The 19366-nt window shown below is 39.1% G+C and overlaps 1 protein-coding gene across 3 annotated transcripts in view; it reads right to left on the bottom strand.

Moving 5' to 3' along the window:
* ARHGAP18 (Rho GTPase activating protein 18) overlaps positions 1-19366 on the bottom strand; it is a 94331-nt gene that overhangs the window by 30653 nt on the left and 44312 nt on the right. For 2 of the 3 annotated variants that reach the window (XM_064649523.1, XM_064649521.1), the window contains exons 2-4: positions 6971-7170; positions 4449-4684; positions 1612-1684 (exon numbers count right to left, since the gene is read on the bottom strand). In XM_064649523.1, the coding sequence (XP_064505593.1) occupies positions 1612-1684; positions 4449-4684; positions 6971-7170 (509 nt within the window). Of the gene's footprint in view, positions 1-1611; positions 1685-4448; positions 4685-6970; positions 7171-8530; positions 8642-19366 lie in introns of those variants that run through there. The other variant, XM_064649522.1, reaches the window with a different exon arrangement.

Genomic DNA, 19366 nt, shown 5'->3' with positions numbered 1-19366 from the left:
CACAGCACTGAAACAGGTGCAGTGCTTTTAACACCACCAAACTTCCATGGTTTGACTGCAAATTGAACTGATTTTTCCTTCCTGCTCCAATCCTGGGAGCAGAGCCCATTTCAGCATGTTGACAAATGCAGAAGTGTATCAGGATGTAAGCAGGCTGCATTTGCCATCCGCATCACAATCTGTGCTGAGAAGAGCTAGCATATGGGATTTGCCTTTCAGAACTTCCCATTTCTGAAGGGTTCATCAGGGCCACTGGGAAAAAAAGAACCAGATGTGATAAAAACTCTGTAATAATTGCTTGGTAATTTTCCAGCTCTGAATCCTGCAGTGAAGTTTATTGACACAAGCACCAAGCGTCTTCCTTCCCTTGTGCTGAACCAGCTGTCTGGCAGTCCTCCCAATTTTTTACTGTTCTGACTGAAGTGAGGTTTGCTGAGAAGGAAGGAAGGAAATACACACTTCTGAAAACACACAGTATTGGTGCTATTCAGGACTGGTTTATATTAATCTCTCCCACTTCAACTTCCATGCATATCCTGTATGGTCCATTGCTGTTTTCCCGAGTCTAATCCTAAAGTAAAAATTTTTCCAAAATACTACTAATCAGTATTCTAGATCTGGAGCAGAATTTTATTTGGTGGCTTAATTACAGATAACTAACTTGCAGTAGGGAACTTGATCTGCCTGCTCTAAGTGGCTATAGGGTTCAGTCTAAAACCTATGTGCTATCCAGCCCCCCAGAAGAATAGAAAACCCCAACATATAAACAAAGCAGAATAACAATCTTAAAGTTTAAATGGCTGCCAGTAAATGTCCTGATCTCTACAGTGGTAGGTATGGTGGTATAATAGACATAGTGCAACCTCTACTTTGAAGAAACCTAAGATGATGCAGGACAGCCACCTTTTCATTACTGGATCTGAAGAGCAGCAGAAAGCTCTATCAAAGTCTTTCATCAAAATTCACACTCTCAAAACAGAAACTACAGAATCAGCTAAGGCCTTCTGTGATGCTTTATCCTGGCAGTGAGATGAAGGGGTCTTTCATGGGTACTGCACCCTTCTTGTGTGATCTACACGCCACTGAACACAATCCAGTCCCACACACAGGGAATGGTTATTTCCTTTCCATTTTCCTTAAGAAGGTAAACAACCATTTTCCTTCCATCCCAAAATCTTCTTTTAATTTGAACTGCAGATATACAGCCAGTTCTCGCTGTTTTTTCATGTTTATAGTCCATTTAGGTTTATTGTCTTGTATGCACAGATGAGTTTACGTACAGTATAACAGAGATAGACCAGAAGAGAGAAATTAAGGATCAGGAAAGATTTAAGCATAAACTGTGAGAGGAGACCTCTCTCAGATAACTCAATTATAAGATGATCCCTGGAAATAAACCGGGTTTCTCAGATGGCTCAAAGGACACTATCTACAGCCACGCTTAAAATTTTACACCCCAACAATGCAGTTCAGAACAGGTTCCTCATTAGAATTTAATTTTATTTTGCTGAAAGTTACTTGAAATATGGACTCATGTAGTAGCTTGTGTAGTTGAATGCCTACAAAAACAAAAAGGAAAAAAAAATAAAGAAGAAAGTCATTTGGCATTACCTTTTGTTCCATCATGTGTTTCATTTTTGTTTTCACTTGTTCTCACAGTTGAGGGTTCACTTCCATCACAGACCTAAGAAAGGAACAATAAATATGCATGCCTATAAAAACCAAATGCATGCTTGTAGAAACTCCTTTGACCTTGTGCAGGATTAAACCACACCCTCCTGCAATACAGGGGTATGAAGAAGTATTTCGGCAGAAAACCCTTTGCCAAAGTCCAAGGGGATCTGAAATCTAGGTAATTAAAACAGAAGTAGTTAAGTCAATTTCTCCTCTTCCTAGAAGGTTAAGTGGGCAAAAGACTTAATCTTCCAGAGCGACAAAGAATAAGAAAATGCAGTCTTTGACCTGAAGCCATAGTTTGCACTGGAAAGGACATGGAAAGGGAATCCGGAGCAGACATTTTGACTGACTTGACATTTTGACTTCACTGACTGATTCCAAACTCCTTCCTCTTGCAAAATCTTAGTCACCTCCACTACAGAGCAATCTCATCCCTTTTGCAGGGCAGCCTGACATTATTATTTGTGCTTTCAGCTTTGATTTTCAACAGCAAAGCCAGGACACTGTGAAGAGACTTCAAAATGGGAAAGGATTTGAACCATCCTCTCCTTTCTAAAATGCAGACCTACCCAGTCTCAAGATGTGTCAGATTCCACGAACTGGATGACTCCTACTATAGGCAAAAATATTTCAGAACATGCAGAAAATCTATGCCCATATATATGGGTATACATATACCCATATACATTTTTACCCCTGCATTATTTTTACTGTGTTTTTGGCAACTCAAATTAACAATGAATGTTTAGCACTCTAGATTTCTAATTGTATTTTACCCAAGCAATTTATAACTCCATACTTACTGAGAAGAAAAATTCAAGTTTTGAAGATTTCTTCTGCCAGCATGATCTGTATATTCACTTCTTTTTTTCTTTTTTTTTTTCTTTAACTCGAGATTCTGAGAGGAGGGAAAAGATAGCACGCCTGCCCCAAAAATTATTACTGTTTCATAAAGCAGCAGAAGCAGACTGGGAAGCTGTCAAGGTACCAAAAGCTTAGTTTCTCTTTGGGAATATGGCAGGAAATTTAGGAGCGACATCAACACAGTTGTTGTGTTGATGCAAAACATCAACACTATTGTTTTACCTTTCCTCCTGCTTTCCTCCAGATGAAGGGGGGTTACAGGATTTTTGGAGGCTATTGTTAAACTGGAATGACTTCATACAGCTGCAGATGGCTTCAGTCCTCTTTTGTTACATAAAAAGCTTTCTAACGATGGAAAAGTAACAAAGTACTGAGACAAGTTACCTAGGGAGGTTGTAAAAGCTACTTCACTTTCTGTGACAGATTAGATGAATAACCACAAGCGACGATTTCTGAGTAATTATCTTGCTTTGGAGAAAGGAATGCAGCACAGGTTTGAGGGCCTACACTTGTTTTACTTTATTTCTGTTAAGGAAACAGGTTTAGAAGGATTTTTTTCCATTATTTCTGAATTTAAGAAATTTTTTAACCTTCTGTGTTATGCTTCTTATATGTCTATAATCATTTGTCTGTTTGCATTTCTTCTCACTTCAATATCAAAACATGCAGTTTAAGAGACACACAAGTCTACTGAACACTGTGATGTAGGATTTTCAAACATTACAGTGTGTAGCTTAAATACAGGAACATGAGTATTGTGCTTTACTGAAATAACATCCTTGAAAGAGAAATTACACTGCTTTAAGCTATATGATATTTTACCTAAATTGCTCTGCTATTAGATCGTGTAATTTTTAGGTAGAGTCAATTATAAATCAGATCCTGGGAAGCTTTTATGGAGTTAATATCCCTTCTGTAATCACAAGCATGGCAAAAGAATGAAAGCGAAGCTGCGCCTCTGGAACACACATTTGAGCTTACAAACTCCCCCCACTACATTTCACTGCAACTGAGTTTGAAAGGAGCTGATGAAGGAGAAGATGTTGTTGAGGGAAGGAGGAAGTTAAATCTCCTCAAAATTCACGGTGCTTTCCACCACCACTGCACTGAATGGCACTGTCAGCAGTGACAATAAGGGACAGAGCTGAGGTCAGGTAAACTTGCCATGCATATCCATCAGGTTGAAGATCTCAGTGCTCTGTGAGAGCAGACAGGACATATACCCTCCTCCACAGAAAAGGAATTCTAATCATAGTCTCCATTTCCCTCCTTTTCCTACATATGGGAGAGGAACTCCGTTCAACATTCCACGAGAGGAGACTGGGACCTTTCAGGACCTATCAGAGCAACTTCCCATACACAGTTTAACAACACACAAAGGCCCTGGGAGTTAGTACGGGGTTTAAGCCCTCAGGTGATAAGCATAAAGACCTAGCCAAAACTGAGGAGGTTAGGTTGATGTCTCTTTTTTCCTTTTTTTTTTTTTTTTTAGGAAAAAAAAAAAAAAAAAAAAAAAAAAGGAAACGAGCATCAGTAAGTAAGAGCTACTACCACCCAAAGGTAAAAGTGGGCTTTTGGTAGCTCTTTGGGTGATTGTTGTCATGAGTTTTGCATCTACATGAAAGTTAATTCAGATTAATGTCTTGACTATGGACTGGTTGTTTTATTCATCACCTTTAAGCAACACAAGGCCAATATACATACTTCTTTTTACTTACTAAAATAACTTAATGCAATGTCAACTCTGGAAGAATACCATTCCTGTAAATTTAGTCAAAAATTCCCTTGGAAATCAGTGAAAAATCTTCTGGAAATATCCCTTTTGTGTGTCATTCTCCTCTCCTCCCACCCCTGCATGTTCCTCTTCTCTCTGCCGGAATCAAACAAAACAACAGACAGGAACTTACTTTTCCCTTTGAGTCATTTTGTAGCCTGAAGATATCTCTGACATCAGGAATCTGGTGCTGTTTGTTTTTTTTCCTCAGTGTTTGTGTGATAGTCTCTACTCGCTTTTCCACTGCTGCTCTCTGGGTTCGGGTCAGTGTGGATAGAAACACCATGCTTTCCTGGGAGTCACCAGAGCTCTCTCCAAACAGATCTGACAGACCTGCCTCCTTCAGCCATTCTTCTTCTAGTTCTCCCTCTGAGCAAGTCAAAGGGAAAAAGGCAAAAAAATTGGCTTTCGAGTACTGCCAAGCACACTGGATGTTAATGACATGATAGTTAATACAATCCCAGGGAAACTACTACAGGGATACGCAATTAAGAATAATTACTTATATTATCATGACTTGGAAAAAAGCTATTGTTTCTGAAGAGCTTCAAAAGATTTAATATATGATATCAAAGCTTTTTAAATAGTTAATCCAATACAGATTGCTATGTGGCAATCTTTATAATAATCTACAGCATTTCTATTAAATCATACACCATTTTATAAATGTACCTAGATATAAATTTGTATGGGGAAGTCTGAAAGACTCTGATCATCACTGCCTCATTGATTTTCAGTTCAATATTCAATCTTTTTTGCTCCCTTACTGACATGGTTCTGCCCACTTTTCTTGACACATTAATCCTACAGCCCTCCACTAGCTCAATTTAACGAAGGACAAACTAGGCTACAGGAGTCACCTTAATGCTATTTTTTCATCAATTCTTATGACATGGTCTCCAGCCTGCTGACAGCCCACAAAACAATTTTTGCTTTATTCTTATAGCTGATAAGGTATCCTTTATTGACAGATCACTGCACAAGAAAGATGAGAAAGCTATTGAATACTGCTACTGATGGCAAAACTTCTGATTCTGAAACCCGTATCTGTCTAATGATATTTTCTTTAAAACCCTAAGTTCTGTCTGTAGCAGCTGAGGCTGTGTTGAATGCCAGCAACCCTCTCAAATGTTCAAGCAACATTTCCATTTATCAGATATCTAAAAATACTCCAAATCTGGCATGTCTACTTCACCACTGACTGCAGTTTCCCACTGTGCCCAGTGCACATTCAAGTGGGCACCTGAATATTAACAGCATTCAGAAAACAGACAACAGATTTTAAGTATGGATTTTGCTATGGCTGGGCAGCCAAACCCTGAACCTCTAACAAAACTTTCAGATTTTATCAGGGCTGGAAAGAAGGGCTACACCCATTCTTCAGAGCAGGTGTGAGCAAGGTATATCTCATCTGTCCCCTGCCCTGCCTTTGCATGGCCGTGTTTCAAGCATGTCCCCCCCCCTCGGCAGGCCCAGCATCCAGGTGCAGCATCCCACACATTCAGGAGTACTTGTATCTAAGCAAGCTGCTGCACATTAGGCAAGGTGGAGGGCATAGCAACATATGCTTGAGCTTATAACTCAACTGTGCTGACTCACCTGGGCCTCATGCCAGAGTCAGCTGCAGTAACTAAGGGGAAGAAGGCTATGTAAAAAAAAAAAAAAAAGGAAATGGGGTGTAGAGCCTAAAGGCACAGCCACACCAGTGAGCTGGGGTAATAGAAGAGGCTCATGCACTGCAGAACAATGGGCTCTGCTTCTCTGGAGAAAGTTTCACAGCTCTGCCAGATGCCCTGCTCCCTGGGCACAAGGGCTGGGAGCCTTGCTGCTTTCTCCAGGGGCCACGTTGTTACACTCTTCAGAGTACTTGTAAATAGCAGCGCCATTTCAAAATGCTTAAGGAGGCAGAAGTGCAAATCCCTTTGAAAGCTCATGGAGCACATTCTTCTCACTCATATGGAGGCCATATCAAAATGCAAAATTCACCATTTTAATTTACTGAGACTGTAAGTCTCATGTAAGAATGGGAGAGAGACAGATACTGCTCTGTTAAAAAGTAATTTTTGAGAGAAGACTGGAATTAAGGACATTGCTCCTCTTTTGTCAGAGACAAAAACAAAAAGAAAAAAGAAACTGCCCAACCTCTGAGATCATGACCTAAGGAGTGGCCCATAATTGATCCTTCTGAGAAACAAAATAATACAACTGAACAATCACAACAGTTACAAGCGTAGAAAGTTACTCACTAAACTTAAACTGGTTAATCATTGGCTTGTCTTCTAAAGCGTGGGGTTTCTATCCACAATAGCTACAATAACGAACAACATACACAAAGAGTGAAAGAGTGAGTTAGTTTAACAGTAAACTGCAAAAAAAGCTTCAATTGTTGTGATTCGCAAGAACAGGCACCTTTCTGATATTCTGCAAATACCATTCAAAGGAAAATCATCCTTTTACTTATGTCCAATAAAACTCTTTCAGAGCATTGCCTGTTTCTGGTGATTTGCATCAGAGGCAACAGAGTTTTCAAAGTGGATATTCATGACCTCTTTTTTATGATTTGTGTTTAGTGGGTGCCATCTCTTGAAATAAGACTTGAAGAGAAATTCCTAAATCAGCAAACTGATGATCATTCACAGGAATGGATTTCGTTACCATCTGGCTCTTTCACTACGAGTGCTACTCCTTCCTCATGGTTATTTCCTCTGGTTTCATGGATGTTTTCAACTTCTTTCCAGTAGTCCTCCATAGATAGTTCATCCAAGGAGTCCTGGGATCCCGAGCGGTCAAACGATGCTCCATCGGGGATCTTCTTGGAATGGTCATGGTTCATTGTATACTGGCCAGATCGACGGCTATAAACAAACCCAAAAGCAATTCTTGGTTAGCATCTTAAGATAAAAGATATATTAATATCTGTGAAGGCAACTGGTGATGAATTGTGCCAAAGTATCAAAGCAAACCACTATCAACAAGCAAACCAAGATATCAAAAACTACTTTTAATATCTGGAATATATTTTTAATTTAATATTTCTGCTATATGTATCTTCCAATCCAGAATGACAGAGGAGTCAGTTTTAAAAAGCAAATAATGAATCCAAGGTCTAGTAATCCTGGTTACCAAATCTTTAATTCAACTCACAACAGTGAGTTCCACAAACCTTATGGTACATATCTTCCTATCACCACTTAAAAAATTTTTCAAAAGTGTTTTTCTGCCTGAGTAAAATCTTATAGCTTAACAGTACAATTACTGTTTCCCTTTGTTATTCTGCCTTTATTTTTTATTAATATTTACTCTGGTATCTACGACCTTAATTACAGCTGGGAAAGGACAATGTAGAATTACTGCAATTACAGTTTGTGAAGTAAACTGGCAAGTCCGAACGTTTAATAAGGGCCACAGAAACTATTTGTTTCCATCTGGCTGCCTCTTTGACTGAAACCTTACCATTTTTATAGTTTGGTGTTACTAGTTTCTGATTCACTCCACCAAATGTATATTGCTAAGGCTTCCAAAAGGAATCTTTCATCTTAAGTATAGCTGCAACTAGAAAAAAAAGAAACCAATAAGCTGAAACCTCCAGGTCTCATCTTGACCTCATTAAGTCATTGGCAAAAATGACCACTGACCAGGGAATTCATCTTAAAAAGGGCAAAGGTTTTAATGATATCACTGAAATTACAGGTCACCCTTACAGTCAAATATACCGAATCAAAAGCCACAAACTGATCCAGCGTATCAGTGCATTACATGAGTAGCAACCTGATTTAACTTTGGAGTTGGTTCTACTTATAGTGGAGGTCAGATTGAACGTGATGATCTCCAGTGATCTTTTTCTAAACTAAGTTACTCTAGTAGTGTAACTGGTTCTTCCTTGTATTAAATTCTTCCTTGTATTAAAAGACAGTAAGCTCTTAGTATTTCAGGAAGAGCCTCAGAGTCTTTTATGTCTGAATTTATCTCCATATTCTAAAAAAGAAGGCATGGTTTGGGCTTAAATAATAAGTATCACTTATTCCAAGAGAAAAACATATCAAAGATCAAGCATTGTGGATTTATCAGAGTGTAACCGCAGTAAATTAAGTCCTACCATCCCATTTGGCTGACTTGGCGAGTTCATATAGTATTAAAACAAAAGTCTCTCGTCCTTGCATTTTATCTCAGGGCAACTGACGCTTGTTAGCTGCTCCTAAGTAAAAAAAGCCATACCTTTCTCTCTGAAGATAAGCCCCTTGTGTGTCCAAGTCACAAATCCTTTCACACCACACATGCTCGATTCTCTGATAAGAAATCCTGACCATATGGACTTTGCCTTTAAAGGTAAAAAGCCTTACGGAAGGACACTGAGTTTCCACCTGCCCTGCCTCTTTGCTCCAAGTGCAAGTTAATAAATGACAATTAATTACCAAGATAATATGCGCCTTAACACCATTCCTTAACCTGCCTTTACTTGAAAGCCCAGTGGAAAAAAAACCATAAAGGAGCGTTTAGCTTCTGCATTAATGGCAATAACACCGTCATGGTAGTAGTACATGTTACCCAATAAATACAATATCTCTACCTCAGTTCTTTAACCTCTCCTGACAGGTGTGTGCCACGCATGACATGTGCTGCTTGTGAATCCAACACTAATCACTGCAGAAACATGTTCATGGAGACACAGCAGAAGCGTCCCCACCAGGCAACATGAGCACGGAGTGTGGCCAAAGCAGGTCAGACTTCCCAGCCCTTGCCCAGGCCTCCTACCTTCTTCAGCTGGAGGTGCTCAGAGCAGACTGAGTCTCTCTCACAGACTCTGGACACTTGAACTGCTGCCTAAGGGAGGTGAGATTTCAGTTTATTGTCACTTAGTTTAACCCTCTGGAGCTGCAAGGCAACTCTTGCGTGGCCTTTTACCTTTGGAACAACCTGCTCTCACTGACCCACCTCAGCTGAAATTTAACCATCATAGCACACAATGCAAAAAATAAAACTAACAGAGTGGATAAGTTAAAAGCATGCACTTTGGGGGATTCTGGCAGGCTGAGCTGGGATACACTGCAGCATGTCATGGGCTCTGCGCCATGCTGAAGGCAGAGCTCCTCTGATCCCTCTTTAGAAGCCAGCTTGTCACCTTCCCCAGACTAAGTCCTGTTTCTGAGAAGGGAAGCCTGTGTCCCAAAGTTCACAGCTGACACTCACAAACAGCACTCAAGGCCATTTTCAGGGTCCTGCGAGCATTTGCTGTACATCACAAACACTGCATTAACTCTCAGAGACAGCGCCCTGCCCTTCAGTCTCTGGTCACAGGGTCACAGGGCTGCTCTACTCCACCAAAGGTAAGTGGTTTCTCTTGTCAGGCTCCTCCCAGCCTGACCTTTCCATCTGCCATTAACGAACCAATACAGGAACTCTCAACTGTAGGCGGGCAGTAACACCACTTCTTGTCATGAAAGCCCTCAGAGACAGAAGGACACGAATGACCAAAGGATCCTGACAAGAAATATTCACACAAAACCTCCACCACTCTGCTGTGAATCTTCAAATCTCTCCTTCAACGTGTTGTTTTAAGCCCATTCTCAGCTGCCAACCCCAACCCCAGCAGCGTTTGGGCTCCTCAGGAGCCAAGTGACACACCACTCCCGCTCCACTCACAAATTCCTTGACTCCTTGTCTTCTCTCATCAGACTCAGTCAATCCCTATCACCAGTTATGGTTTGGACTGCAAACCCTTTCAAAGCCATCTGCATTTGTCCACAGCCACACTTCATATTTTTGTGGGCTAGGACAGAGAGAGGCCCTGGTTGAGAGAAAACAACTGCTAAAGCTCTAGCTCTCAGAGCACATCAGATCTTATTTTCACTTCACTTGGTTCAAGGTTTCTTGCCTTGCATACTCCACCAGAGAAAGACACTAGTGAAGCGGTACTTGGTGCATAATCTGCACAGCAGTGGCTCCTGGCATCTTCATCTCTGTCTCTACTATGAACTCCTTCCTGTGCACAAAGAGGCAGAAACAAAACAGACCTTCTGAGGATAATGAGGACAGTCTTGATACCATAGGCTTGGTGTAGATGAGAAAACAAAAATAATTTTAAAAATTCACAGCATATGGAAAAATAGGTTGCCAATTAAGATTTTTATTTTCAGATATCTGTTGACAACAGCAAGAACATGGGGTTTCTGCTGTGACCTTCCACTAAATTCAATCCTTCTCCAAACTCATGCTTCGTAAGCGCTAATTGCATATTACACAATAAAAATGCACAGGTGGAAGCACGTTAAGGCCAAGAAGAACAGAGAGGAGCAAGGGAAAAGCTATCAGTCTTAGTAATAATATTATAAGGAATCTGGACAAGAGATATATCTTTTAAAATAATTAATCTACATTTATAGATTAATAAAAAAAATTTTTGAAGTATTTCAAATGCCTCACGTTACAAGCTTTAAAGTTTTGTAGAAGACTGCTATCCAAAAAACTATCAGTAGGAAATCAATACAACTCATTAAAAAAAAAAAGCTATTACTGCAGTTGCAGAAAATAGGTTACTTCTCCAGTACATTGTTATCAAGCATCCACTTTGTCTATTTAAAATGTGAAAAAAGCAGCTGCTTTTCACAAGTATCTTAAAGGAGATCTCTTTTCTTCATACAGAAAATGTAGGGTACTGCTAACATACACAGTCACTTGAAGTAATTTTCAAGCATTTCAGATTACTAAACAGTAAGTTTACTCACCAGCAGTTTCTTCCCCTCTGGAAAACTCATACTTCCATTAAGGTCTTCACTTATAACACTCTCAAACTCTATTAAAATCTTATTAACATCTATTCCCAATCATTAGTAAATAGTTTACTCTTCAAATAGCTTTAGAGGGAGCAGTGCAACACTCTCACTTGCAAACAACACCGTTAGTTCTAACCTCTCATACTCAGACACATGCCCTTCACAGCCAATGAGACTTTTGCCGATTTATCTCAGTACAAAACTGAGCCCCCAGGCATAAAACTCATTCTCCACTATAGTTATTGCAGTTTCTCACCAGACTTAATCTTCTTGTCCCACCCACCAGACATGCATTTATGTATTAGAAACATCAAGGATGTGACACAAACACTCCAGCTCTTCCAGAGGGGGGCCATTAAAAACAATTCTTGTAATGAACACCATTCATTACATTTACAAGGAAAGAAACCAGATTTGGGTTATTTCACTAAGTACTGATTTGCTTCATACTGTGTCAAGTAATTAAGGGAGAAGAACTGTGTGAAAATGTTTTCTTCAGCATTTACTTTTATGACCAACTGTGTCCCCTCTCAGGCTCTAAGCAAATATGACTCTTTACATTAATCACTATTTTACACAGTAACAAAAATGCTGGTTTTTTCAGGCTCTGTTGACCCGATTTTGATTTCAACAATAGTCATTTTATAATAGTTCAGTTGTCTTTATTCCTAATTTTCTTTCCTGTGAAGTCTAAATCTCCCTGTCTGTTTCAGTGCCTTTTTAGCAGTTCATAACTGATATTTGTCATGTGTAAACTACAACAGTTAGAGATTAATCAGTTAGTAAAGTGCACTTCCACTCTCATTTCAGATTAATTGCAGAAAGCTAATTTTGCCCTTACTTCCATTTTTCTCACTTAAGAATTAAGGATCATGTTGTGTTCTAAAACAATGAGTGATGAGAAAAAATATAATATTTGTCATTTTTGTAGTGCTAGGTAATAATTTTGGACCTTTCTACAGCACTATACAAACACTGTAATTGTATATTATAATTATACTGTAATTTTATGGTATTCTTATATACTATACATATGGGTATGCATATCGATAAAGAAATACTAAATGCAAGGGCATTTATGGTCATAAAAACTAAGGAATATAAATACACTGTTGAGTCAAACATAAAAGATTAACACTGCTGAAAGAGATGTGCAGTTCCTCTAGCAGGATTATTGCGGAAGAGCACATCGACCCTAGGAAAGGACAAAGTCCAGCTATTAAATACTGTACAAGCTAAAGCAAAAAGACACCAGTTTCTAAAATCTGTTTTCTTCTTCTTTTAAAACAAATGCAACAATGGATGAAACGCAAGTGAAACGGAGGAGTGGGAAACACCTTTTCAGCCTACAATTTAGGAATTTCTGTACAGGGTCCTTTTTTCTACCCACTTTTGGCAAATCTTGGAATTCAAAATTCAGGCCTGGATCTTTCCTGAATAAAAACTTTCACACCTATAAAAAGTGTCATAAGTGCAACAAGGGAAGAGACCATCTGCTTAATTACTGGATCTATCTTCAATTCAGATTAAACTCTTTGGTGCTAAACAAATATGGTCCTTTTTCCACAGCTGCCAAACAAAATGTATGTGAGTTTTAAACATTGTCTTTAATTCAATGTTCTACAAGACTAAAAGTTCTCCAAACATTTGCATCAGCTGATTTCCAACACTGAGAACAGTATAGAAAATGCATTGCATCAGCAAGTGTGCTGGGTTTGGGGTAGAGTTAATTTTCTTCACAGTGGCTAGGATGAGGCTGTGTTCTGGATTTGTGCTGAACACAGGACTGAGAATATAGAAATGGTTCTGTTACTGATATTTTGCTATTTTTGTTATGGCCTTTTCTGCTTTTCATACTGCTACAGTGATGAGGATGGGTGGATGGGAAGTTGGAAGGAGACACAGCCAGGACAGCCAACCCCAACTGATCCATGGAATATCCATGATACATGGAATATTCCATACCATGAAATCATGTTCAGTATATAAAGAGGGGAAAGAAGGAAGAAGTGGGAGATGTTTGGAGTGATAGTGTTTTTCTTCCCAAACCCTTCCCAACCCTTACATGTGATGGAGCTCTGCTCTCCTGGAGATGGCTGAACACCTGCTTGTTCATGGGAAGCAGTGAATTAATTTCTTGTTTTGCTTTGCTTGCATGCACAGCTTTTTCTTTCCCCATTGAACTGTCTCAATCTCAACCCATGAGTTTTCTAGCCTTTACCCTTCTGATTCTCTCTCCCATGATGCTGGTGGGGAGTGGTTGTGTGATAATACTTGTTTGCTGGCTGGGGTTAAACCACAACATTAAGTGAGATAATTACTTGTCAAACTGAACTATTACACATCGTTAAGCTGTACATTGAAAATATAATGTTTGGCCTTAGAGGCTTCTTTAAATCCTAGCCATTAACCATTGCTATTGGAATTCCTGTACAGTCAATGTCTTGAGCACTGCTGCCCCTTCGGATGCACTCTACAGTTCTCCAATAAACTAGCACTTTACTTCCAGAGTTATATAAAATGACAAAAATACATCTGACTATAGCTGCACTACAGCAGCGACTTCTGAAATGCCTATGCAAAGGGAGTCATTGCTCCCAAAGGTAGTCTAAGTTTGGTCATTTACATAAAAGCTATGAGCAGTATTATTGCAGCCATACCTCAGGTGATACTGAGGCTCATTGATTCTGGGCACGATACCAACACGTGGTTAGATGTGTTAATCTCATAAACAAGACTGTGAGAAGAGGGAAAAAAGGGGTGAGTACTTGGCTCAGGGAAGTGAAGCATGTTGTTCAAACTCATGGTGTAAATCAGTGACAGAAACAAGAATAATTCTCAGATCTCTGCAGTCTTTCACCACTGGACCACTGAGTGCTAAAGATTGAGATCTGACCCCATAGCATACCGCAAGGCAGATAAAAGGAAGCTCTGCTGTTGAGGGTTTGTGATAGGCACTGTGGCCATAGAGTAGCACTCTCAAAGCAGAATTGTCTTGTTGACATAGGAGTTACAAATACAGTAATCTGTGTAAGTAATTTTAAGTTTGTACAAAGGCTAGCTAGATTGAAACAACGAAAAAATGCCTACGAGTACAGTGGCTCATTTGGAAAACTATTTACCAAGCAATCGCATCAACAAGATATTGTGATCTCAAATATAAATACAGGACCTCCTAAGTCCTTTTAAATCAAAACAACTAAACAGATAAGAAGAGGGAAACAGTGTGGTCTCCTGTCCCACTTCTCATCCTGAATGCTGAGCTACAAGAAGTGTACGAAACCCAAAGCTCCCCCTATCCCTCCCCTTCTTTCAAGAAGCCAACCAGCACTGCAAGGTGCAAAAACTTCTTAACTGAATTAATCAAGAAAGCTCTAATCTAATGGCTACAGCAGTTGCCTGGCTTCAGCTTCCCATTCCTGGCTGGGATACTGGCCTGGGAAGCAATTGCCAGACCTTCCTATAGCCATGGTGTCTACCAGAAGGGCATCCTGATTTTTCACAGTTTGTAGGCAAAGCTGCATCCCAAAGATAATGCAAGGCCTTGATTCTAAGCCTGTGTTAAATCAGGAATTTTTATTACCAAATCACTTATAGTAATGATTTCAACCTGATGTTTGAGAAATTTTTGTCACACCACCCCTTCACACAATATCCAGGATTTTGCAGTGAAGTTTTGAGCATTTTTCAAACTCTTCTGTTAAAAAAAAAAAAAAAATCAGATTGGAATTGATATGCCCATCAAAGCAGGTTGTCTTAAAATAACTGAATTTTGCATAAAGCCACAGAGTAGTGACACTACCTAAATGAAGATAAATTAATTTTTTTAAATGGAAACATCGTCAACTTTTTACAAGGCTTAACATATTAAAAAGATTCTTTCTATTTCACTGATAGTTAAATCCTCCCATCAAACAAAAGCCAGTATCACAACCTTTCATAAGCAGCATGTAATCTTTGAGGAATACGAAGATACAAGTCTGGACATTTGGTATCCAGAACAATGCAAAAATATTTCTCACTCCTTTTAAAATGCTTCATAACTTTCAGAAGGCATTAGAGAACCTTTTGTGTCATTTACTCCTTCCACGAGTGACTGCAAACCCTCCTGCAACTCAGTCTTTTCAAGACAATCATACAGGACATGTAAAGGTAACAGTAAAGATGTAACATAATTTCCAGTATTTTTGGTGAACTGACACTTAGCACTCCTTCTCTCCATAATTAAATCGTTTTATTTTGGCTACTCTGTGACCTTATGGAACATTCTGAACATCAACTGCAATCAAACTTGCTCAAATCCCCATTAAGCTCCAACAAAAAGCCAGAGAAGTAGAAACTGAGGCAAAGTTCTGTTCTCTTTCCAAAAAGTACACAGTGATTGCAGAGAGGGTATAAAACAGTACTCACTTTCTAAATGAGCACAAAAAAGGCTGAGCAAAGAGAATCAGGTCTCTTAGGAATTTTTTTAAATTCCATCAGCTGCTGTTAATACCTGCTCAAAACTGCTCTGGAGATTAACGAAAAAAAACCCCAACAATGAAACAAACAAAAAGAAGCCAAAAAAACCACCCCAAACAAAACAAAGCAAAGCAAAACAAAACACCCAACAAACAAAACAACAACAACAAAAAAGACAACAGAGAAAACCAAAACCCAACAAAACAAACAAACAAAAAAAACCAGAAACCACACCAACTGGCATTTTAAATCCCTCCATAAATAACAAGCAGAAAACAGGCCAAAGTTAAGGTTGCCAGACTATAAGAAGTATATATATACACTGTACTGCTTCCAGCCACATCCTCATTATTATTTATATGAGATTTTTTCTACTTTAGTGCACATTCCTGATTTTGCAACCCTAGCCTGTCACTAAAGAAAACAGGAAAGAAATTGTGGCAATGACACAGGCTATTACACTTAATATTCTAATCCACTATACCAGAAATGGAAGATTCCAGATACGATGCCAAAACTAAATCTGCCTGAACTATATGCAGCACTTCTAAGAAGATTAAAATATTTCATGACATTTCCTTTAGTAGGACCTGATGTTCCTACACAGCCATTTAGACCCTACCTATTTTCTATTTCTGGTTAGATACTTTATGGTACACAGACATATACACACCCTATCTTAAATGAGGATATAGATCACTGCCCCCCCCCCGTGTATAATTGATGATGTGGAATGATTTATTATCAAAAGAGGCTTTAGAACTGTAACATATACATATATGAATGGTTGCCAAAAGAGTTATTTGATATGCCATCCCAGGCTGTTTCAGGAAAAACATGACCTTGTTCCACTCCACACAAAGTGAGAAAGAATTCAGGATTGACATCTGCAGCCATAAAGCTCATCCACCACAAAATGATTACAGCATTTTGTTTCCTCATTTGTGGGGGGACTGCTGCATTCCAGCATCCAAGCTGTTCGACTCAATGCATGCTTTTAGCTTTATTCTCCAACCATAGAATACAAAAGCCTGCTTATTTCTTTTAGTAAAAGGTAAGTCTCATAGACTTAGATTTGGAAGTTTTTTAGAATTCCAAAACATCACAACAAAACATATTATCAGACTTGCAATAAAATTATCACAATTTAGCTAAACTTTCATACCTTTTGAATGAAGAGTCTCAAAGGCTTTGAATTCACAATGTTATTTTTTTGCCCATATGCATCAACTGCTGTTCAAAATCTAACACTCCAGAAAGAGAAACAGCTATTCCTGAGAGAGCAAAATCCACCGGAGGAGAAAACAAGGGGACAAGGGAATGTGGGTGGCCTGTACAGGTAAAATCACAAGAGTGGCAACATGTCAGGAACAGGTTTGCAAGTTGTGCAGACCTTTGGAAGAACCGGAAAAGCTTACAGAACCTCAAGTACCACTGAACGAAAAACACAAGGCAATTTCCAAACTCCAGTATGTTCAAGCCTAATTTTGTTTAAAGCTATAGTTTAAAAAAAAATGCCTACAGCTAGGAAAATAAGGAAAGGAAGGGCCTCACTTGAATCTCCTTTGTCACTTTTTTTGGCTCTGTCCCATGATCGACCTTTCTCATTGCTTCCAAATGCCTCCTACATCACCTGGCTTCACATGGGCACAGATGTTTTCCTTTGCAGTTTTGATTCTTTCATTCTCTACTTCATATCAGTGACAAAAGTCTATGGGAAATATGTTTTCTGTAAGCACCCTCGTGCTACTTATTGGGAAAATACTCAAGCATATAATACACATTTTAAAAGTACACTTTTTTTGTAATCTTCTAAGAGAACCACTGGAACTAATCTTCTCCCAAAGAAGAGAATAAAGCCTGTCTGAGATCACTTCAGGCTCCACAAATATCAAAGAGAATAAACCAGGAAGTGAAACAGATACAGTATTTGTAATTCCATTATTGAGAGGCATAGAGAGGAAAGATTTAAATAATTTATTTTTCTTTTCACACTGGAAAAAATAAGCATGGCAACAAAGCCCGATTTAACTATCCTGGCAAATACCAAGACCATCTAGTAAAGTACAGTTACAGCCATGAAATGGTACTCCAGTCACTTTTGTGTCTTTAAAAGCAATTAGCTCCCTAAAATCATTAGTTCTTACCATGCTAAAGGACCTATTAGTTAGGCCTATAACCCTGTTACTTGCAAAAATAAAGCTTACAGCACAATTCAGTAATTTTGTTTATGCTTGAAGGAAACTGGCACACATTCATAGTCAATTTATTACAATATAATCCTTACACTCAGAATAAATTGTAAATTAATTTGTACGAGCATTCCCAAACAGCAGGCAAGGAAATCCATGCAGGAATCTAAAGACGTTTTGTAAGGAAAATGTTTTTATTGTCCAAACAAACCACTAACAAATTCTCAGTAAGACAGAGCAGATAAAAGTGATCTCACAGAAGCTGGACAAGAAAGGGAGAGGCAAAAATAAAAAGGGCTGAGAAGACCAGCATGTGCAAGGTGGGCCAGTACTCAAGTATTCTGAGGGATACAGGTCTATTCAGAAGCAAAGCATCAGAGATGCTTAAAGGCAAGGGAATAGGAGAGAGGGAGACCTCAAGGATGCTTCAAGAGATGGACCATCTGGGTTTAGTTTATGCTTAGCATAAGCAAGGAGGTGTTTGCAACCAGCTTCAAAAGTGGTCACTAGAATTTCACCTACTGTCAGAGGAGCCAAGACAATAATGGTGCATATGCCTGTGCACATGAGGCAAAGTTGCTTTGAGGAATTCCTCTAGTAGGATTCAGGCAGAGCGTGCCATGGCATAGGCAGAGGGCAATGCAGATCTGCCCTGATCCAGCTGTTTCCTTCACAACCCATCCCCACAGTCTCACCACACAAAGGGGGCAGCTGAAGAGTCCACTGTCACCTCAGCAAAAGAAAAGAGACTGAAAAGGGTACCCAGTCACAATTCTTACTTTTTACCCTCCAGGGCAACTGCCAAAGCTGTGCGTCTTTGCAACGTCTCCTTTCCTACCAAATTCCCTCTTCTAAGCAAATATTCCTGGGAAATTCCTGTTCCTGGGGTGCAACAGCTGAACTGTCTGCAGCACTCTCTATAATGAGCCATGCTAATGAGTACTTCCAAAATTTAGTGCCCTATAACCAAGCAAGGAACCCACTACATAAAACAAAATTACACTAATATATTACCTCCCTCCTCATTTTTCTGGTAGTTTTTAAATATTGGTAGGCAACCAAGCAATCAGAAAGCAGCTCTGGATTACAGATTATTTCCTTCCCACTCCCCCTTTGACACCACCTCTGTTTTCTCAACATCACCAGAAAAGATATAAAAATGTCCATTTTTTCAAACAAGGCTCCTGCAAAGCTTTAATGGTACTTGTATGCATAGGTATGTCCCTTCACTTACAAATTAAATATATAGATATACAGCTACCAATCTGAATATACAATATGTTTGTGGGCAAGTCTGGAAGCTAGCCTACCAAGTTCAGTATGGTGCTACCTGTCCACAAGGTCTGAGCATCAGGATGTGAATACAAAACCAAAACTTCAATGGAAAGGATTTGAAAGAGGTCTTAGTTTGTTCTAAGAGAGGAGAAAACAAAGAGAACACAATACAAACCAAACAACGGGGAAAACAGACAAGAAATGAACACCTGAAAGAAAGAAAAAGTAAACAAAACATGCAAATTAAATACTGAGTTGTTTCATTTAACAGAAACAACTGTTCAAAAAGAAAAATAAAACCTAAAAAACTCATATGCATTTTATTATTAGTTGATCACAAATGATTTTTTATT

The sequence above is a fragment of the Pseudopipra pipra genome, chromosome 3 (assembly GCF_036250125.1).
Source record: "Pseudopipra pipra isolate bDixPip1 chromosome 3, bDixPip1.hap1, whole genome shotgun sequence".
NCBI lineage: Eukaryota > Metazoa > Chordata > Aves > Passeriformes > Pipridae > Pseudopipra > Pseudopipra pipra.
The sequence above is the reverse complement of the archived record's forward strand: the minus strand, read 5'-3'. Positions and strand labels throughout refer to the sequence as shown.